This window comes from Macrobrachium rosenbergii, chromosome 22 (genome assembly GCF_040412425.1).
Source record: "Macrobrachium rosenbergii isolate ZJJX-2024 chromosome 22, ASM4041242v1, whole genome shotgun sequence".
NCBI classification, from domain to species: domain Eukaryota; kingdom Metazoa; phylum Arthropoda; class Malacostraca; order Decapoda; family Palaemonidae; genus Macrobrachium; species Macrobrachium rosenbergii.
The window spans coordinates 19,952,155-19,976,201 of NC_089762.1; the positions used below are offsets into that span (position 1 = coordinate 19,952,155).

The 24,047-nt window shown below is 39.0% G+C and overlaps 1 protein-coding gene across 2 annotated transcripts in view; it reads right to left on the reverse strand.

Moving 5' to 3' along the window:
* Positions 1-3,111: 3,111 nt before the first annotated feature.
* LOC136850616 (uncharacterized) overlaps positions 3,112-24,047 on the reverse strand; it is a 31,933-nt gene continuing 10,997 nt past the window's right edge. For both annotated transcript variants that reach the window (XM_067124308.1, XM_067124309.1), the window contains exons 2-4: positions 5,881-8,685; positions 4,880-5,104; positions 3,112-4,092 (exon numbers count right to left, since the gene is read on the reverse strand). In XM_067124308.1, the coding sequence (XP_066980409.1) occupies positions 3,947-4,092; positions 4,880-5,104; positions 5,881-8,464 (2,955 nt within the window). In that variant the 5' untranslated portion in view covers positions 8,465-8,685 and the 3' untranslated portion in view covers positions 3,112-3,946. The remainder of the gene's footprint in view (positions 4,093-4,879; positions 5,105-5,880; positions 8,686-24,047) is intronic.

Sequence of the window (24,047 nt, forward strand, 5' to 3'; positions counted from 1 at the left end):
ACCTACATTTTCAGTTTGTATTCTTTGAAACCTTCTCTGAAACCAAGTTTTGAGCCGATATTGGCAATAACCATAAATTTAATGCGCACTATCTTTATCCTCTCATACACAAAGTGCTTCGCAATCGTTACTTCATAATAAAAATACTTCATAAAGTCAGATCCTTCTATAATAAAAATCTGACCATCATTATTTTTCTATATCGTCTACAGACTGAATATTAAAGAAGCAAACTTGACATAACTTCGACTTTTTGACATTTTTAAAGAATGCTTATAGATATGTCCTGTTGAATTTACAAAGGCACTTTGGAATGTGACATTTCAGATATTAACAGTCTTTCACAAAAAACTTCTTAATGCATTTGGAAGGCAGCCGTGAGTTTTCACAAGAACACTCCACAGAAGACACTTGGACCCAACAAGGCTTTTAAACCATTTCTGAACAAAGATAACATTAAGACGACGTTGACCACTAACTACATCATTGCATAAATTTACAGTCGGCTCATTTCTAGAATACACAGCCCATCATGGCCACTGATTTATCTATGCAGTTTTCATTTCTATTCACGATTTAGCAGTATTACGATCTCGCCTCTCGAGATCTACAGGTTCTTAAAAAAAAAACAAGCAATTGGGCTGAAATGACTGACGAGAGGTGACAAACAAAGGAGGGAGGAGCAGAACAAATACAAAAAAGGTTACCTTAATATTAGTTTATTACAAGTCAGTTATATACATATTTACAGTCAAATCAGGTTCAATTTAAAAACAAAATGAACATTACTACAAATGAATTAAACTCCTAACAGCAGCAAAAATACAATAATCAAATTACTTTGAAAGGTCAATAACCAAATAAACACCCTGAGTAATCATTAACAGAACAAGCGTTACACGTAAGGGAGTCTACAAAAATAATTCAAAACTTTAAATCAGAAAGCAGCAAGTCCAAATAAATTGCATGAATAACAACACTGATACGGAAAGCTTAAACACACAAAACAGAATGGGGTCAGTAAAAATATGCATGTAAAAAATTTTACACAAGCAAAATAATGAACCATTCAAAAATATAAACAATCCCCAGGCAGCAGAACTAATTACATAAACTGGCAGCTCAAAGGATCACTGGAGGACAACTCCGACAGAGTCGAAACGACAACCATCTCGTCCTCAAGCACAGTGCTGACGTCCTCCTCCAATACCGACGACCACGACAGAGCCGACACAGTAACCATCTCGTCCTCCAAGAAACGTACTGACGTCCTCCTCCAATTACAACGACCATGACAGAGCCGACACGGCAACCATCTCGTCCTCCAAGAAACGTACTGACGTCCTCCTCCAGTTACGACGACCATGACAGAGCCGACACGGCAACCATCTCGTCCTCCAAGAAACGTACTGACGTCCTCCTCCAGTTACGACGACCATGCCACAGAAAGTACTGACGTCCTCCCTCCAATTACGACACGGCAGCCATCTCGTCCTCCAAGAAAAACGTCCTCCTCCAGTTACAGAGCCGACGTCCTCCAAGAAACCAGTTACGACGACCATGACAGAGCCGACACGGCAACCATCTCGTCCTCCAAGAAACGTACTGACGTCCTCCTCCAGTTACGACGACTGACGTCCTCCTCCAGTTACGACGACCATGACAGAGCCGACACGGCAACCATCTCGTCCTCCAAGAAACGTACTGACGTCCTCCTCCAGTTACGACGACCACGACAGAGCCGACACGGCAACCATCTCGTCCTCCAAGAAACGTACTGATGTCCTCCTCCAGTTACGACGACCATGACAGAGCCGACACGGCAACCATCTCGTCCCCAAGAAACTTTCCGCTGCTCTGCTGCCAGGACCTGACTCGCAGGTACGAATACCTGCAGCTGCTACCCCAACTGACTCGCTGCTACCCTGGACCCGATTCGTTGCTGCTACGAACCTGACTGGCGAAGTCTGACACCATCCACCATATGTCAACTCGCCAGCAATTAAAAACAAACAAAAACAAAGGAGGCAACACTCCACCAAGGGAACAATCGGCAAACGATTGTTCCTAACAAGCAGATAGATTCATCCTGATTCGTTAATAAGACGTTTAAATTTTTTCTCCTTTGTATCAGCCCGTTATTAGTTTATGAGATAAGTCTGTACCCGACGTTATAAAGCTTGGTAGTTCAACTTACCCTTTATTGTGATAATTTTGTTGTATTCGCCATGAATTATCTGTGGAACGAATTTCCGTATTCGTCTCAATCTGTGTCCAAATTGCGCTGCACTGCAATTTGATCGACTTCAACTGCGAAAATGTGTCAAAATTCGACCTCAGTCCATTTTCAGCTACATGACTTGAAGTCAAACTTTTTATGACTGGAAAGTTACGTAAGTGGTTCTCCAAAACACCCTGACTTGAATACGCATCAAGATAGGTTTCATCCTACGAGATCTCATAACTACCAAGAAGATGAAGATTGGAAACGAGGTCCTGTGCTATCAGATGTGAAAAAATTAGAGGCGCCAAGAGGATGGGAGACTCGTCATCTGCTCACATGACCAGTCTCCCATCCTCTCGATGCGTATTCAGTCAGGGTGTTTTGGAGAACCACCTACTTAAACTCCCCAGTTATAAAAAGTTTGCCTTCAAGTCGTGTAGCTAAAAATGACCTGAGGTCGAATTTTGACACATTTTCACAGTTGAAGTCGATCAAATTGCAGTGCAGGGTAAGTTCTTCAAGGTTCATGAAAATCTGACATAATATTGCACACTATAATATTAACACTGTCAATAAACATGAAACTTTACCACACACATTTTTAGATTTTATAGTAATAATAATATATATATATATATATATATATATATATATATATATATATATATATAAATGGAAATGGATGTGTATATTCCAGCATAACTTTGAAATGCATGGAGTAAGACATCACTAGCACCAAAGGGCACCAAAGAGGGTGGGGCTGGGAAGGGCTTCCCTGAAACAGGGCTGGTTCTGCCTGTAGACTTAGTAACTAAATAAACTTTATGGGTTTCTCATACCTCATTTCAGTATTCTGTACATATGACTTACTATCTGGAAAAGAATAGTGTGGGGGTAACACATCACTGGCACCACAGGGGCTGGGGGGTGGGAAGGGGTGACGTAAAAATAACTGAAAACGACAGATTTCAGTGTCTAATCCATAGTTTTTGAGGTTGCTGAGATGAATAGTGACACTCCCGATGCCCATTAAGTCCAAGTCAGCCCCGATAGGAAGAGGAGGTGAGAAGGGTGAAATATAAAATGTCAAAAATGTTGGGCAATGTAACTGAAGCAACTATCTTAACAGGAAAGAGAGATTGATTGATTGATTTTATGAAATATAGGGAGAGGATGAAACAGTTTTTACCCCACGGATGCCACTCATTCCGATGGACCTCCCTTTTAACTCGATTGCAATTTCCAGTGATACTTGTGTTCTCGATCGCAATCAACAAGGCACAGGGACTGTCTATTAAGTGCTGTGGAGTGGATTTGAGATCTTCATGTTTTTCCCACGGACAACTTTATGTTGCTTGCTCGAGGGTGGGAACCGTTCACCCAAGAATTTATTTATTCTTACTTCTGATGGTGAAACTAAAAATGTTGTTTGCAATCAAGTTTTGTGTTAAAGTATTATTATAGTGAATTTGTGAAAGATTTCACATTATAATTTGTAAACTGTATTTATATTTTTTAAAAACCTATAAATAAAAATTCTTTGATATTGCACTATAGATAGATTTGATTCCTTTTTCTGTCTAATAGAAGGTTGGGGTACATAAACATCCGGGTGTGTTCTATGGTCTGGGTGTGTTCTACAATTTGAGTTTTTACCGTGCAGCGTTGGGTACGTCAGCTAGTATATGATATTTTCAAAAGCATGGCGTCAACACCTGTAAGTCACTCGACGAAATAGATGTATCCATTATTCTGTGTTAAAAAAAAATGTTTGAGTTCCTTTTCTTCATTCTTGCAATCCGAATTATAAATCCCTAAGGTCACCACTTTGACAGAGAGTAATTCACATAGCTGTTTTACTGCCTCTCCTGGAAAAGAAGGAAACATGACAATTAACATAAAAACCATTTTTCATTATTGTTTTTCCTAAAATAGATGACATCAATGCAGCGCTCCAACTTTAGCAGCCCTTATTTCAAAATTTACATTGTAGTCAGTTTCATTAAAATTTCACACAATGATCCTGGAACTTTTCATTTGTCGTAAAGTTTTATCGATATCTGCAATTATCGAATTTTGGCGGATTTTTCGGGTACGGTAAAAATGAAAATCTAAAAAATATATATTTTGCAAATCATTGACATTTATTATGATTTTTTATGAGTGTGAAGAATATTACGAGGGCCTGTTACAGACAGTACCATGTTAATTTCATTCATGAAGAGCAAATGAACCTCTAATTTACTCTACCACCCCCATCCCCCGTAAAGGGAGAGTTTGTTCAAGATTCCCTGGAGATGTGACGACTGATTGTGGGCTTACTCCCTTTCTCTGTTCTTTGTCCCCTCCAGTGTGGTGACTTAAATACAACCCTTGACACTCGAAAGTGTAGACTTATCTTAGAGCAATTTGCACCTTCACATGTTGTCACCTCTGACAAGCTCCCTCACCTACGTCACGGTTGATAAATTCTTCCCAATCTTCAATAGAGAAGCCCAAATCTGTCATTTCTGGAGAGAATGGAACTGTGCCCCAATCTCCTTGGATGGGCGGATTTCATCTAAAGCATCATTGCTCTCGAAAATTTAAAGTCTTTGCAAGTCACATTCAAGAGAGACTAAAATACTCAGACCTTCAGTTTGAGTAATAACTAACCTGTAAATTTGGACCTCATTGAATATAATTTTGCCGACATTGAACCTCTAACCGAAGACTCCCGTTTGGGCCAAATAGTATTGAACAGTTTTGCTATTCTTTCCACAATGGAGTTGATTTCCAGATCTAGAGAGGTGCTGTAGTGCAAAACAAATTGCCCACTTGGGAAAGGAAGGGCAGTGAGGTCGTCAAGACTGAATGAGCCATCGTCGTCGAGATGGAGCTCTGTTAGAAAGGAGAACGTTAATGTTTTCATTAGACGGGTTATTGTTTTATAAAAGATGAAACATGTTCTTACTTAATAATGGACATCTTCCTTATACCTGTTCAGTGGAGAAACATCTTGGATACGATTATGGTGACAGAATGTTTTAGAAATAAATCGTTTATCTGTAATATTCAATATCCAATTACAGCACAGCATATTTAGAGCATAACTGTCACGAATACAAATTTCCTTAGGAACAATTACGAGACATCGATGGTTCTATTACTCCATCCGCAGAAAACTTGCAGGGCTCCCGACAGGGAACATTATCTTTACTGTCGCATTTTCTTTATAGAATCTTTTAGAGCGCTTGGGAACTTTCCAAATTTTCTAATCGGGATACCACCAAGTCTCAGTGCAGTTTGTCAATATGTATATATATATTTATATACATACATACATACATACATATATGTATGTATGTATATTTATCACTGAAAAGGTGAAAATTAAAGACCACGTAATAAGTGCTTTCCTGTATTACTTCAGGAAAGTTCTTTAATTTTCGCCTCTTCAGTGTTTTTTTTCACTCAGATATTTGTCACGTGCAGTTTTGTGGCTTATTATATGATTTATATATATATATATATATATATATATATATATATATATATATATATATATATATATATATATATATATATATATATACATAAAACTTCTGTCAGGCAGAAACATGAAGAGTTTATTTCTTAGTCCAAAGAATCACAGCAATGGCATTTGCAAAACCTACCTAAATCGTGCAGGGAGGGAAGCTCTTCCAGACAAACGGAAAGCTGCTGCAGTGCCTCCCATTTTATTATTCTTAAATTGATGGACGTTGTACTTTTAGGCAGTTTTGTTACCCCAGTTCCCGTCAGCTTGCCACTAATTTTTGTCCCAGTTTGTGACCTATCCAAGGATTCTTTTAAGTGAGTAATACCGGAAGACTCATAGAGAAGATGCAAATGGATGTAGATGTCGTTTTCCACAGCAGTTTCTATCGCTGGGATAATATAAGGATGCTCTTGAGGGATGTTCCGTACTTTGAGGAAAAGCATCTTAGGCTTTAATCTGGGCAATAATGAGGGCAGACACTGAAGAGTCTCAGAACTATTGACCTTGAACAAGTCACGAGACAAAAGTTTCACCATTGCATTAATAACTTCCTCATCATTTTCAGTTTGCACTTGGTGTTTGCTTAACAAATCTTCTTCTTGTTGGAGAATCGAGTACATTGTTGGTGTGGCACTTATTTTCTTCACTAAACGCAAAATTTCTTCAATTACCAAGTACAGAAGATCTCTGCGAGTATTGTAGAGTATTCCTGTTATGAAGACCAATAAGCCCTCCAAAGCATTTTCTATACTTTTGTTACAGTATGCTTCAGATCTTCTTCTTTTCTTGACTGGCACATGTGGAAAATCCGTCATATGTAGAGTTGCAGCATGTTCAATTAGATTTCCTTGCGATATAAGCTTTGCAAAGTTTCGTCTCTCTTCTCTATGCATCCTGATTATTACATCACAAATAGCACCAGCAGCTGCAAACTCTTGCTCACTTCGGTGTTTGTAGCAGTAGATTCTAACAAGATTGAGACCTTTACGTGAGTGTTTCACACTGAAATAAGACGACATAATAGTCTCAAAGCTTAAGTTCAGTCTGCAGCATTGTCTTTCAAAGACTTTGGCATCCTCTTCAGACAATTCATATTTCTCCTCAAGATGATATTTCAAAGACATCCGTCTATAAAATCTCTCAAAGTCATCAACCACATTTTCCATGATTCCAACTTTCTTTATCAGTCTGTTTTTCAAATGCTTCTGTATTTCAATGTAAAGTGCAGACACTGTCTTGATTTTTCCTCTGAGATTTGGACATTCAATGTAAAGAAGAGAAAATAAATTAAACCAAAGGGGATTTTTCAGTATGCCACTCATCTCGAAACTCATTGATTTAAAAATCTGAGTTATATCTCTAACCATTTCATCTCTTTTGGCACTGTTATGTATTAAATAGTTTATGATAGATTGAATGTGGGATTCCATATCTTCTTTTCGAAGACCCAAAATGCTAAGATTGATTCTAGTATATTGTGATGTATTCACGTAACTTGTAAGTTCTCTACTGTTCACAGGGCGAGTTGTGACAATAATTTTCTTGCGACTGCATTTCAGTTGTAAAATCTCCTCAAAAAGCTTCTTTGACTCAGGATTTGCTTCATCATATCCATCGCATAAAAAGAGACACCTTGAGCGAAGGATTGAGGATTTGACCACCTCAAAATTCAGGTCAAGCACAGCCCCATGTAAGAGATCTCGAAGATAGTCGTCAAAATTACTATGATCCCTCTTCCGAAACTGCATATATAGCAAGATCTCAAAAGATGAAAGATTTGGCATATCATTTGTCTGCTTATACCATTTCTCTACAATGGAACGGAGAATTGTCGTCTTTCCAGACCCAGCATCACCAGACAAGATGACAACGTCTGGGTCACTACCACATGCAGCTTTCTTGCTAAGCAGCTCTCTTTGGTCAATATTCATAAGTTCATTATCAGAAAAATCGCCGTGGAACTCTTTATCAGTGTCCACCTTTAGGAATACCATGAACTCACAAGGCTCTATAACACCATACTGAACTAACCACTCAAAAGGTAAAATCCTACACAGCAGTTTATATAGGTCTCTTAACTCTCCTTGCGACTTTTCTAAAACATACTCTCGTAAATGGTCTCCAAACTCTCTGATTTCATCCTGGAGCCTCCTTATATCATCAGGATTAGATGGATTATATTTTTCCCGGATCTTGTCTTTTATTTCTGGGATAACCGTCAAAATCTCAGTTTCCAATTTATTTAACTCAACTTTATGTGCTGGATAGAGTTTTTTAGCCTCACCTAGAATCTCCTTCAGCAAATCTCCACACTGACTAAGCTTATAATCAAGTTCATTCTCGGAAATGCTACACTCTTCGTGGCTGACATTGTTTCTTTCATCTTTGATTTTCCTCACCAAATTCCGCATTTGGTCACTGGGGCAGTTATAGCCTTTGTCCCACAGAGTTTGGCAGATCTTATTTAGTAAGGTAATGTCCAAGCATTCTGGAGGTTTTGTTGACAAATTTGATACTTCTTGAGCAGTGAATGGGCTTTTTTTCCCAAGAGGTACATTTTTTTCAGTTAAGATCTCGTGAATTGTTTTTGACTGTCCATGGAGGAAAGCATATTTAAAAATCGAAAACACAACCTTTTTTCCCCAGCATCTTACGAAATAGTAGTATCTGAATTTCAATAGACCCTCGGATGAGATCACATGTGACGTGGATGATGCCATGATGAACTAATAGATGATGTTTAATACTGCTGACACATTTCGTTATTTATCCTTCTTCTCATTTCCTTCACTCTGAATCTCCTCCATAATTGGCTTTAATGATATAAAATTGACTGATCTGAACCTTTTTTTTGTTTGCTTATTTGTTGGTTGTCCAAAATTTCCTTTAAAATTCTTCAATTTCTTGAAAACTGGAGTCTTGTTATAACAGCACACATTATCTGAAAAAAATATATATAATATTAATAACACTCAGAAAATATTTTAGAACAGCTGAAGCATTTTGATAACTTTCCACATCTCCCATGGATATTTATGTTCAGGGAAAATCACTTCAGGTTTGGGCAAAATTCCTTTTTTAATACCTTTTGTCTTTTTTCATTTAAAATACTAAATGTTAAAGTAATTTGTATTTTTCATAGGTACACAAACCATAGCTTTTCAGAAATGGGCGTGTCTGTTTTGTATGGACTAAAAAACACACGACTATCACAGGTAGGCTTGGAGTGTCTACCCTGACCTCTGTCGGCCTACCTCAGCCATTGTAGGGTCCAGCCCAATCTGAACCCTTTGCCCAATATGTAGATCGAGAATGAAGAGGGGTGGTAGAGGTGGGTTAGTACTTTATGAGCATCCATGATTTGTATACCTATGAAAAATACAAATTACTTTAAAATTTAGTATTTGTTCCTACGGGTATACAAACCTCTGCTTTTCACAAATGGAGCCTCACTCCTTAGGCAAGAGGACCATCTACTGACTACTAGGTAGAACTTGTGGACGTACCCCCAGATACCTACAGGCTCCTTGTTTGGCACTCCATACCCTCTAATCTCTGGAATATTACCCTTCTGGGCCAAAGGCCTATCCTGACAACACTCTCTCCCCAAAAGAGAAGCAATGTATCTCCCATCCCTAGAATGAGCTTCACTCCTTCGTTGTTATGGCTCTGTAGGTCAAACAACAACTGTAGGAAGGGCACTGCTCGAGGCCAAAGTTCCAAAGGGCCTGAGATCTAAATGTCTGAGGTAGAAGGACATGAACAAAGATTGCCTCCTCCACACTTCTACCTTCACTCATTGAAGGGCTGAGTGGTTCTTTTGATAGTTGACCATCGGGATTAACCCACAAATCTTGTGGGCCTTCACCTTACCTTGAAGAACATCCCCTTCTGTGAGGAGTCATATTATGCCTGTGTTATGACCTTTGTCTGCCAGAAGGAAGTGGGGTTTCTTTATATTTCCTTCTACAACACTGCCTGATCTCAGAACAATGGATAAGGTCCAGTGCCCAATCAATCCTTATGTGTCAAAAAAAACTCCTTCCTAATGCCTCCACCAAACGAACCAACAAAAGGGATGGAACTGCAACCATTTGTGTCCCAAAAAGGAACAGTATGAACCTCAATGACATGGTTGGACCTCAACTCTCCAAAAAAAAAAAAAAAAGTGGGACCGACTTGATAGCAGTGGCGAAACCAACTCCCCAACCCTCCTGGCAATGACAGGTTTGGGCCAGGAGGAACACTCTCTCTCTCTCCCTCACCTCTCTCCTCTCTCTCTCTCTCACTCCTCCCAAAAGGTTGGAAATGCTAAATAAAAACAAAGCCCTGATCCTCTATATTTCTCCCCCTCTTAGCATTTCCCAACCAAAGTGGGGTACACCTCTTTGATGTTCCAACATGAACGGATGGTAGCAATTCCCAGGTTGCTGAAAGGCCTGTCCCTCTTGGTCTGCACTTGCAAGATTCAGATTTACATTTTCTCCTCCATTCTCTCTCAGATTCACGCTATCTTCTTCACCATTAGTAACTCTCAATTTCATCCAGGTCTGCTACTACCTGTCTAAGGTTGAGTGGAAAGTGACCTCCCCAATTCTTCATGGCACTGAACATCAGAAGCTCATTGACCTTTCCACTGGTAAACCCGATTCATTCAGTGGATGGTATGGAGTGTGTCTTCTCTTACTCTTACACCTCCAAAGAACCCTCTAATTGAAAGAGTTGTTGGATCAGTCAACTCAGTTATATCAAAGGGAGCTCACAGACCTATTCATACCATCCCATTCATGCCTCTCAGATTAGCACTGGGAGGTCCTGTGGGAGCTCTCTTGACATATAGATCCACAGAACCATCAGTTCCCTTTCCACGTTTTCCCATACTCATCAAAACAAAGGTCATCACTCTCAGTCTTTCCACAAAGCCTCCCAAGACAACAACGACCTGATATGCAACCTTCCTCCCTGCATCTGGAGGACAGAATAAAGTCATACAGATACGGCAGATGTTGGGAAATACCATGCCAACTGCATGGCACTTGAACATGATCCCTTCCATTCCACATGCAGACTGTCTCGGTTCTGAACCTGGACTGCATAATGGCATTCTTACCACACCACAGTGTTGAACAATGTCCCTAGGCATTCTCTAGTTCACTTCAGTACCAGTTTCCCCTGAGTGAGGATAGCTCAGATCCCTTCCATTCCATACAAGGAAAATGGCACAAGCACAGGGTTGATGTAGGTCATGAACTTTACTAAAATCATGGGGTTTGTGAAGCCTGTTACTGATATGAACAGGTCATGCACCCTATTAAAAATATGGCCCAGTCTCAAACCTCATCAACTGTCATGAACCTGGCTCTTAGTCCACATGAGTTGAGCACTGGTTTGTGACTTGAGGCTGGGTTGAGTCCTGAACTTGTCAAGTGTTCTTGAGCCTGTTCCCTTAGAGCAGTTGTTCAGGTAATGAGCCTAACTAAGACAGAGAGTACTGGCTTGGTCCCTGATCTTGACTAGATCCTCACTTGGGCCTCCCTCACCAAGTGTAAATCACATGCTTCCCCTACTACTATAACTCAGGTGAGTCTCAGAGAGGTGTAAAGGCCCTGATTGATTGTCAAACCATGGGCAACCAGAGAGGACAAGAAACCACTAGTTTCCGCCAGAAAAAACCTGATCCGCAGACCAGGATCTGGGCATGAACAGGCTGACGTAACGAGTTGCATGCTTTTCTCTGTGCAACCCCCCAGAAAAGTGTTGATATAAGGAGAAGCACACCCTCCAAAGTGTTCTTGGATCATGTGCCTGGTTCATGGTCCTGAGTCCAACTCGTTCACGAGCAGGGGTCAGGTAGAGGACCTGCCCCATACCTTGCTTGGGGAGCTCCAGTCTGTCAGCCTGGTGATGAGTAATGGATAAGCAGCCTGAATGGGTCATGTCCCTGCATTAGGCCACTCTGCTGTAAGCCCAGAACTTACTGGGATGTGAGATAGGTCCAGGTCTGTAGTCTAGATGGATTGTACCTAGTGCCGATCCTGCCTGAGAAAGTCTGTTTCTTGTTGGTAACTGTGCTTCCCTGCCCCACCCCAAAAGCAAAGATGTTCAGAAGGAAGAGCATCCAGAGCTGAAAACAGGGTTAGATTTCCCCAACTCTTCCCACCACCCGAGGAAAGAGAGAGGAGTTGAGATGTAGACGGTAATCAATCAGAAGATAGAGATGAAAGGAAAGAGAGCACTGAGATCTGTATGACCTCTTCATGGAACTCTGCTGGCCCTATCCAGCTGAGCTGTCCAGAGGCAAGAGAGAAGTCACTACCAAACTCCCATAAGTAAAGAGGGTCATGACAACGTACCCCATTGTGTCAAGCTCGTGACTCTATCCTCAAAGTGGTAGAATGTCGGCCTTCTCTCACAGTGTAACACAAAAAAGGTGCCCAACAATGCTCCTTGGCATTCAAAGCAACTTGACTTCACAATCTGAGCCTTATATCATTGCCCCTTCCCCTCTTGAGCCATAAAGGGAAGAGATTCAGGGTGAAGCCTCTCGCCATGCAGAACTTCTTGACATTGCCCTCAGGGTTGGTGAACATTGCCTCTCTCTCTTGAGTCATGAATCATAGAGGGTTTCAACGAGGCCACTTGGCATTCAGTCACCAATCGAAGAGGGTTGCAGTTAAGTCTATTGGGGTATGGCTTGGAGAAACTTCGCCCTTGGAGTCACTGAATATTGCCCCTCGCTCAAGAAATGAACCAAAAGAGGGTGGTTATGGAGCCTCTCGGTGTCCAGTTGCCAAGGCAAAGGGGACAAATGAAGCCTTTTGACTTCTGGAATGCCTTGGCATTTGGATTGTTGTGACTCTGCCCTTGGAAACAAAAGCTGGCCCCATCTCTAGTCTTGAATCTGAAAGAGTCAGGAGGAAGGCTCTCAATATCCTGTCTTGAAGTGAAGAGTGACCAAGATGAAACACCTCATCATTCACCAGTTGTTGAATGATGCCCCATCCCCAAGATGCAAAGTGAAGAGGATTGTGAAAAGGTCTCTTGATGTTCTGTCGTGAGGTGAAGATGGTCATGGTGAAACCTCACTGTCTAGAGCATCACGACTCTGCCTTTGGCTTTGTAGAATATTTCCTGTCTCTCACTCTCACAAGCCACGAAAAGAAAAGGGGCAAGGTGAAGCCACTTGTCACCTGGTCTCAAAGTGACGTGGTTCATGCCGAAGCTCATCATCATTTGGAATGTCATGGTCTCAATTACAGCTGTGTACCTGCAGGAAAAAAACAGGAGGCCCACAACTGAAGGCCTTCCCTTCGGAACTTGCAAGTGACTAAGCCTCATGGGTCTAAAAGGGGAAGAATAGCCTATAAAAAAATCACAGTTGCTGATGAACATTATGAGCTGTTACATTCTCAACGAAAACCAAAATATTTATTGATGCCAACGAAAACTCTAACCAAATTTCTTTAGAATTAACTCATTGACTGATGGATTTTAATATCTATTTTTTATTTTTTCCAACAACTGATCTCTCGTTTTGTATTCCCATAACCTGAATATCTTCCCAACGAACACCTTAAGCTTTGGAAGTTTGAATTTCAAGTCAATGGCTTGTAGGTTTGTTCCATATGAACAGTGTTTTTCTTCTACATAATAATAATAATAATAATAATAATAATAATAATAATAATAATAATAATAATAATAATAATAATAATAATGATGATAATAAATGTACCAAATTTAGGAGGAAAGAACAGAAATAGAAATATAATATTGTCTGAGTGTATTCCTCTGTGTCTGAGAGTCCCTTCTGGCAAATGGGCTCTGACTCTTGCTGTATCATTGCTCTGCCTCGAAGGGGAGCATCTGTCCCACCTGCCATGTTGTCTCTGCAGCCAACACCACTCTGATGAGTACCTCTTGTCTCGGCGATTGGCTGTGTCTCATAGGGTGTCCTCCCTTACTGCTGGAATTGTGTTCCCTCCTCCAGGAGGAGGATGAGTCCTTATATTGCCATCTCTCCCCGATGCTACTATCCACTGCAGAGGGGTGCTCTACCGAAGGCGAGGAAGAGGTAGGTGAAACTCTGGGTGACAACAAGGCTGAGCATGAAACGTTTCACCTGAAACTTACGCAAGCAAGAGTGTTCTCTCCAATTCCACCCAAACTCTAGGCTGACAGTCTAGTCTCTCTCTCTCTCTCTCTCTCTCTCTCTCTCTCTCTCTCTCTCTCTCTCTCTGGAACTTGGCAGGGAGAGGGGAGGAGTAGGCATAGAACCTTGACCATTTCTTAGGCCTAGACCATTCCCCTTTCCACTCCTACTTGGGGGGATCACCTGCAGAAACTCATGTGGGCTGCCATTTTGGTTTCTCCTGCCTTTTCAAAGGATGCCAAACATCTCTTTTGTCTTTCTACCATCTCAGCCATTGGTCCTTCCTTGACAGGGGCAAGAGAACACTTCTTCAATGCTGCTGATGCTACTGAAGGAGGGAGAAGCGGAAGGAGGAATTGAAGGAGGGGAAGGACTCATGAATTCCTCAGTGATAAATTTCTCTTCTGTTTCCGTCACCATTTTCATTGAGACTCCATTGATGAGTCTGCCACCCTTCAAATTCTGAACCTGTCATGTCTCTTGAACACTTGTGCCCTTGACATAAAAAAAAACACAAAATACATATCTCCTGCCACTGGAGACCTGAACTGAATCGGGGCTTCTCTTTTCCCAAACAACGACGGGATTTAAGCTTTCTTCCAAGGTAGCCATCACAAGAACAAGGGGGTCACACACAAGGTATACACAAGGTGAACAACAATCACTGAAAAAATACAAAAACCCCACAAAAGAACTCAAGAAAAGACACTAGCTATGGGTGGGGACAGTGTACAGATAAAAGCTTGACAAAGCACAGAAATCAGTTAACCCATGATATGAAAAAATGCAAAATGCACGTCAGCAAAAAATCTTCCACACACGCCAAGACAGCCTTTTCGTGAAAGTGGCTGGAAATACAATAGCTGAGGTATACCGACAGAGGCCAGGCAGACGCCCCAGACTACCTGTGATAATCGTTTGTTTTTTTAGTCAGTACACCGGGTAACTCCATTTATGAAAAGTGGAGGTTTTTATCCCGGTAGGAACAAATAAAAATTAAATTTAAACTTCTAGAAATATTTTGATCCAGTTATATTGACTACAAATTTGAAAGTATTTCTACTGAGCTGTATAAATCCTATATGACAACTGAATGAACATCGATTTCTTTGCGAAAAATTGTGTAAATAAATAAATATAATAAATATATATATATATATATATATATATATATATATATATATATATATATATATATATATATATATATATATATATATATATATATATATATATATATATATATATATATATATATATATATATATATATATATATATATATATATATATAATCAATATATATATATAATCAAATGAAAATGACAAGCAGAAGTTCAGTACCAAGCGCTTTCATGTTGATTAACGCATTGTCTTGGTACTGAACTTCTGCCTGTCATTTTCCTGTGGGATTCACTATACACTGAAGTCACATGCATCTACTGTGATTTTTTAAGCATGTATATGTATATATACATATGAAGATAAAAAGGCCCATAAAACAATATTTGAACATTGCAACCATATATTTCGGGCACTTCCTTCTGTGCCCCTGTTCACTGGTAAAATATGGACAGATGAAATGTTACAAGGGTATATATACAAAGCATATATAGGTGTGGCATTAAGTCTCCGATGGTATGCAGGTGACCGTTTCCTAAGAAGGCGGGGAATAAATAATTCCCTAGTGGTTTTTGGCCTCATTAACTCCGTTATTGCGACGATTCTGGTGGTCGTGTTCCCTGAAGCGGTCTGAGGATTAAAGCGTCGATGTCGTCCAATTTCCAATGTCCTCCTGACAAGTTCATATTGTTGGTTTGATTGATGATAGCAGATTCCAGCATCTTTTTTTGTATGGACAGCTACTTTTGAAAACCAGCTCCGCCCCACTCCAGTTTATGGAATGGCCTGTATCTCTGATATGTAGGAAAATCCCCGAACTCTCCGAAGAATAACGTACTGATCTTTTGTGCTCTGTTATTCTTTGCCAGAGCGATCTACCTGTCTCCCCCACGTAAATGTCATGACAATTGCTGCACAGTATCTTGTAAACTCCGGCTTCTTACCCTTTGTTATTTAAGTATACGTTAATGAGCGAGCTCCTGATGGATTTGGGATAATGGAAAATAAAGGGATTGTTAGACCTGAGTTGTTCGGTGGCTTTTTGGATGTTTTCATCGTACGGAAGCTTTATTTAGTTGTTAAAATCTATTAGTCTGTTGTGAATGGGACCTCTATAGTATATTTTATTCGCTTTGTTAATAGCCCTCTCGATAATGTGTGGTGGATAGGCAGTTGCGTTAGGTGTTGGCGGATCGTGTTGAATTCTTTATCTAGGTACCCATTTGAACATATCCTAAGTCCTCAGAGGAATAAATTGCACCCTACCATGATCTTTACGGAGACGTCATGGTAGCTTAAGAAATGAATGTAGGAAACAGCGAAAGTGGGTTTTCTATATACTGTAAATGCATATCTGTTCTGTTCTCTTATGATCAGTACATCTATTAACAAAGCGAATAAAATATACTATAGAGGTCCCACTCACAACAGAAATAGATTTTAACAACAAAATAAAGCTTCCATACAATGAAAACATCCAAAAAGCCACCGAACAACTCAGGTCTAACAATCCCTTTATTTTCCATTATCCCAAATCCATCGGGAGCTCGCTCATTAACGTATACTTAAATAACAAAGGGGAAGAAGCCGGAGTTTACAAGATACCGTGCAGCAATTGTAATGACATTTACGTGGGGGAGACAGGTAGATCACTCTCGCAAAGAATAACAGAGCACAAAAGATCAGTACGTTATGCTTCGGAGAGTTCGGGGATTTTCCTACATATCAGAGATACAGGCCATTCCATAAACTGGAGTGGGGCGGAGCTGGTTTTCAGAAGTAGCTGTCTGTACAAAAGAAAGATGCTGGAATCTGCTATCATCAGTCAAACCAACAATATGAACTTGTCAGGAGACATTGGAAATCGGACGACATCGACGCTTTAATCCTCAGACCGCTTCTGAAGAAGGTGTTCCAGGGAACACGACCACCAGAATCGTCGCAAAAACGGAGTTAATGAGGCCAAAAACCACTAGGGAATTGTTTATTCCCCGCCTTCTTAGGAAACGGTCACCTGCATACCATCAGAGACTTAATGCCACACCTATATATGTTTTGTATATATACCCTTGTAACATTTCATCTGTCCATATTTTACAAGTGAGCAGGGGCACAGAAGGAAGTGCCCGAAATATATGGTTGCAATGTTCAAATATTGTTTTATGGGACTCTTCATATTATATTGTTACAGTAAAAGACATTCATTACAGTAAATATATATTCATATACTATATATATATATATATATATATATATATATATATATATATATATATATATATATATATATATATATATATATATATATATATATATATATATATATATATATATATATATATATATATATATATATATTCACATATTTAGAAAATTTGTCTCTTCAGCCTGGTAGCTAGGAAATCAAATTCAATGGTGGCTGGAGGAGACCTCACTAGGGGTGGACATATGTAGATGTCCTAACCCTGTATCATATGATTTTGGGGGACAGAAAGCCATTAGGGACAGAAAGGCCAGTCAGGACCGTAATTGGGCTGCTATGGTGACCCTTAGTAGCCTTAGCTATAAGACCTATTTCTCTTCGACCTTTCTGCTGGTTGTTATTGCTCCTTCCATATCGACCAATGTACTGTCTTAACAGTCGAAGGGGGACGCCTTGTGGCCTCTCTCTGCCACAGTGCCCAGCTGGTGCTGTCGTTCCCTCTTTGCACTGGCCATGTGTCGGGACTTCTGCAGCCAGAAATCATCTTTTGCAAGTGAGCTCCATGCACTGATGCAATAAGGTACATCTTGAAGTTGCAAGCAACGTCAGTGCTCTTTCCCTTCTCATGAATTTCTCTCCATTTTCAGTATTTCCAACTTTTCATTCCCCCAAAACAAAGCCCCTTTGTTTCCCACAGCCTAGCACACACATTTGCCCTCATGACTTGTTCCAAGCTTAAATTAAGTTTGTTCTGTGATAATAATTAGAGCATTCCCACCATAGTGTTACCACGTGCTAATGAAATCTAATTGATAATTTTCCTCCATCATGAATAAGTAACCTGGAATTCTTTTCCAGAATCCTGTTATCTGGCTCTTCGAGTTTTCTGCCCCTGCTCTTGTGAGCCAAATAGCCTTAGACGTTTAACTGCCATCTTGCTACTTGCAAGACTCTTCTGACCACCAGCGGTCCTGGGGCACATGATTGGCCCTCCGTCAGCATTCATGTTGTGCTAAAATCTTCATTAATTATCAGCCAGTCTCAATAGCAGTAGTTTTCATTTGTGTGTCAAATTCTTTCAGGGATGTAGCCCTTCCCAGATTTGTTTATTTGCTACGCATAGTCTTACTTTCACTGCACAGTGCATGTGCCTTGCTTGCTGCTCAGTCAGCCATTTCATATTAATTTTCTTATTGCTCAGCTTGTAAATAAAATCAATTTAAAGTTACTTGACTGGTTTGAAAGGCGACCTTTCCCATTCCCTGTTGAATAGATGTAATATCAAGGTAAGTCATCTTAGTAATTATATTTATTGCTTACGCTCTGAGAGCTAGGTGTTGGTCCCTAAGGCAAGTTACATTCAAAAACCCAATTTACCTCTTCCAACCGGCCTCAGAACGTAAGAGTATATATATATATATATATATATATATATATATATATATATATATATATATATATATATATATATATATATATATATATATATATATATATATATATTCAGCTAAGACCACAGGTAAAATAAAAGACAGGAGTACCAAGTGCTTTCGTGTTATTTTAACACATTTTCGAGGTACAGCTATGCTCTGAGTGATATGACATGATTGCACAGGATTTCATTCAAAATTCACGAACTAGCAACTAACATGCTCCATATTTCTCTATTATTTCAGTGCAAAAACACAATTATTGCATACAGTGAGGCCATATGTTTCATAAGAATGAAATCTGTCATATATTTCAAAACTGTAAGAAAATATCACGCGCAGCCAAATTTCGGGAAAACAGTTACAAAACATTCGTTCACTCATCGCCAATGCATTTGACAAAAAAAAAAAGTCATCATCAAACCTCAGTTCAAATGTTAAATAAAAAAAAAAAAAAATTTTGTCATAACATTAATATTGCTTCCAGTAAAACCATAAAATTTCAAATAGTGCTATTGATTGTTTTTACGCCTCAACACTGAAAATGGGTAAACAAGTAAATACAAAAATGGAATGCATCAACTGATATCAAATGGGTGAGCGGAGCGTGTGTGACGCAACCATTAGAGTGGCGGGCAAACCACTTGGAACATAGGTCTACAATGAGTAGCGACAATGAAATTATCTTGAAAACATTCATTTTATATTTGTTAGGTGAATATTTGGATTTTCATAACAATAAAATGATTTGAGTCATATTTCTTAACCACTTCAAAAATTATGGCTTACTAACAAATATTCGCCTATGCAATTATTCTTTTGTTAAAGCCGAGATTTTGTTCTTAGGCCCAGTTGTATTAGATTTTTTTTCTTACTATAAATACATTAGGCCAGGTAGTATATTTCCCAAGTCTGGAAGAGTATAGGGATAGGGGAAAATTAGGACCAGTCAAAGCGTGCGGAGCTGATCCATGACGTCACAAGTCACGCCTTTTAGCTCCTCAGTCCCATATCCATTACTGCCAGTCACGATGCCGAAGAAAAACTTCCCAATTTCACAGTTTACGGCGTGTATGACTTATACATTTTAGTCAGATATATCTGAACAGAATGCAACACTAATTTGACAACAATATATTCTTCAAATAAGGTACACTGTGAAATATATTATGCGGTATTGCTTCTCCCTCTTGGTAATAGTGGTCAGTGCCTGTTAATTCCTTCTCTCAAAGTCGATATTTACTGCATAAATAATATTTTTATCGCGAGTTTCTAAATTATATACTTGAAAATGCATGTTTAATGACATTTATAAAGAGTTGCGATAACTCATATGATGAATCAAACAATATACATAATGGTAAAAATGATGGTATATGACCTGTAATTAGCACTACAGACTACAGACAGGAGGCCAAGAACTTCGCGGCACTTCGACACTCATCAAGATGAATTTAATCTTGGGCTTTGAAAGTGACGGCCTTAAAAATATTGACATTAAATATGAACAAGACTGTGTAAAACTTAGGATCAATGTCAAGTGCAGAGAAGAATTCAAGCAGTGGAAAGACATTTTTTGTGTAAAAAATAAGCAATGTTTTAATTCTTATAAATTGTACCCTGCAGTTGGCAGCGGAAGAAAACTGTTTCACCAAAGTTTGCTGTGCCATCACGGTAAAGCACAAAGGATTAAAGAAAATTGCAACAGGGTAAATATATTATATTTTGCATTAGGTATATAGCATTTATAACTACAGTATACTTGGACTCTAATGGAAAACCATGGGCCTACATATACAGTCATGGTGTGAGGCAAAAATTGATGTGATTGATTTTATTCAAGAAGAAACTGCGTCATTTGATTATATTGATATGAGCCTCGCTTTATTTTCACGACAGTACTATACTATAGCCGATTCACTTAAGGTAGATTCTTGGGCCTACGAGACGTTTGTTTGGCGGCCTCTGATTGGCTGGTACTGGGAGGTATGCAGATCGTTCTGTTTCATTTTTACGTCTGTAGCTCAGAAAACTTGAAATATGTTTGTATTTCTTCATTTATCTCACGTTTTACACAAGATAGGAAAGTTTTGGTCATACCATAGGATTCGATATTAATTGTACAACTAAATCGTGATTTCCTGAAATCAGTAAGATAAAACACAAAGGAATTACAGCGAGTAAAAATGAAGAGCGAAGCATTTCATTCTTTATACCTGTTTTTACGTATTGTCGGATTTTGCATCATTCATGCAATCAAGATAAAATAAAACTTGTTTTTTCATAGAATAAATTCACCCTGAATACGATGGTGCTTTCAGATTTTAGATGCGTGTGATATGTGAAGAGAAAATGTAGAATATGTCTCATTGTGTTGCGTCCGTACTTGACTCAGTTGACGAGTCGGTAAAGTATTCGGCTAGCACTCTGCTAGGCCCGAGTTCGAGTCTCCGACCGGCCAATGAAGAATTAGAGAAATTTATTTCTGGTTATAGAAATTCATTTCACGGTATAATGTGGTTCAGATTCCACAATAAGCTGTAGGTCCCGTTGCTAGGTAACCAGTTGGTTCTTAGCCACGTAAAATAAGTTTAATCTTTCGGGCCAGCCCTAGGAGAGCTGTTAATCAGCTCAGTGGTCTGGTTAAACTGAGGTATTATACTTTGAATAGTGCCGAGAGACGTGATCAGCAGACTGCGAGACACCTTTGGAGTTTGGACGTTGGTCTTCTCAGCAAGAGCGTCAAGGTGCCATTGACAGTTTCAGTTAGCGATATGAGAAGTTTGCAGTTTCAACAATATTTACCGCATTATTATGTCATTATACATTTTCTGTAAATAAATGCATAGAATTCCCATTATGACTGTCGAACACTTTCACTCCAACATCATATATGCCCGTATGTATGGACTGTGGACATATCTGATAAGGAAAAATGAAAAATCAGATGGATGCATCTGGTATCGTTGGAGATCTAAATATTGGTGGGTGCGCGCGGCGGGAAATTCAGTCCAGGGAAGAATTTGAAATCTACGGACAGACTTAGCGCTCTTCAACTCATCCCAAGCTTTAATCAGATTGGTTTCAGCATATTGTTTCTAATACTCTTATATTAATATATTTTCAAACGAAAGAGATATCAGAGACTAATTTGAGTGATATGAAATAATGATCTCAGTGGAGTAATAAACAACAAAGAACTAAGAAGGATTATTTTTCTTTTCAGGCTGTTATTAAGCAATTAAGCAGATGTCTCGAGATGACATCACCATGATCACCATTTGTCGCACTGTTTCCAGATTTGCAAGTCAAGCTCGCAACATTATCATGAATGCTCATCGTTACTTCAGCTCACAGTGGGGAGCAGACTCAAAAAATGAAGTTTTTGAGAAGACCGTCAAAGCTACAGGAGTACCAGCCAACACAGTGAAAGAAAATCAAGCAACAGTCATCTGAGTGTGGCAACGGCCCCTTCTCTTCACCTGTATACCCCAGGAAGAGGATTCGAGTGAAGGACAAGGTGGATAGTTTTGAAAATGAATGTATTCGAAATGAGATTTTGTCTTTTTACGAGAGAGGAGAGCTCCCAACGTTAGGTGCCCTGCAGGAAAAACTGAAGGAAGACCCGGTAAAGTTTAATGGTGGAAGAACAACGTTATGAAAAATTGTGAGAGGGCTTGGATTCCGCTACAAAAAAGTGATGAGTGAAAGGGCTATTTTAATGGAACGTGATGATATAGTGGCGGCGAGAACTGATTACCTACGGTTAATTGAAAAAAATAGGAATTGTAGTCCATCTGATCGTAAACCTGAAGTATTCCTGGATGAAACTTGGATAAACAAAAATGAATGTGTAAATCAGTGCTGGACAACGGGTGAAGGCGAAATAGGACCCAAACTTAAAACTGGAAAGGGGTCAAGATTTATTGTGTTGCATGCGGGGAGTGAGAAGGGGTTTGTCAAAGATGCGCTATTGTTGTTTCGGTCAAAAAAATGGTGCCAAAGGGGACTACCATGATTCCATGGACCATGAAAGATTTTTAAAGTGGTTTAAGGAACAACTATTGCCTAATATAATAGACAATGCTTCCTACCACAGCAAAATAGAAAATAAAGTGCCGACAAACAGCAACAGAAAACGTGAAGTCATAGAATGGCTCTCTTCAGATAACATCACCCATGACCCATCAGCATCAAAGCCAAAATTGCTACAGCTTGCTAAGTGTCACAAAGAAAAACAGAGGTATGTGATAGACGAGATAGCCCGTGTAAATGGTCATGATGTGCTCAGACTGCCACCATATCATTGTCAGTTTAACCCCATAGAACTTATATGGGCTTAAATAAAGGGAGATGTCAGAAAAAATATAACTCTAATTCAAATCAATCTCTGAAAACTGTTGAGCAGCTTACGAGACTGGCGATAGACTAAGTTACAACAGAAGATTGGAGGAAATGTTTTCACCATGTCAAGAAATTAGAAGATGAGTATAGGAGTAAAGATGTTGCTAGAGAGCATATGTTTGAAAGTTTCATTATTGACATTGGAGATGACGAAAGTGACAGTGATGATATTGATATTAGAGATGATGACATTGACAATGATATATCTATGATTTTCCATTTTGTCTTTAAAAAGGCGTTGACATAACAGTGTATCTATAATTTTCATTTTTTAAAATAGGTAATTGCTTAACTACAGTATATTCATGGGCTTCCTTTTTTGTTTGAATACATAATGGCATAACAATGTATATCTGTTTGTAATTTCCTTTCATTTGGTTTCAATAGAAAAAGGAATAACAATGTATCTGTATAATTTTTCATTCTTTTTGTTTCAGTAGGTAATGACATGACGATATGTATGATTTTCCATTATTTTTTTTTTTAAATAATGGTAATGACCTAACAAAATGTAAGATTTTCTTTTCTTTTTGTTCATATAGATAGCCTAATGACACTATCAGTGTACGCCTACTGTATATGATTGTATTTTGTTTTATGACAGAATACATCAATATGAATTTCCATTCTTTTTGTTTAAATATATAAAGCTATAACAGTCTTCTGATTCGTTTCATTATCCTTCATGCGCTATATTGTGATGCAGGGGTGTGGGAACGTTTACGGGAATTACACTTATTCAGATATGAATTAAATGATTCAAGAATAATGAATTATCTCAGGAGTAAACTAAGCAAATGTTTCCTCAACATTGTTGTACACGGAATTAGAAAAAAATAGATTGTTTATCAAATGTAACATGTATATAAAGGAAATAAACATCATAATAAAAATATTTTTATATGCATGCAGTGAAACTGCATAGAATAAAATTTGAATAAGAAAATCTTGTGATTTGAACAATGTGTGAACATAGGTCTAAGAGTAGCCTGG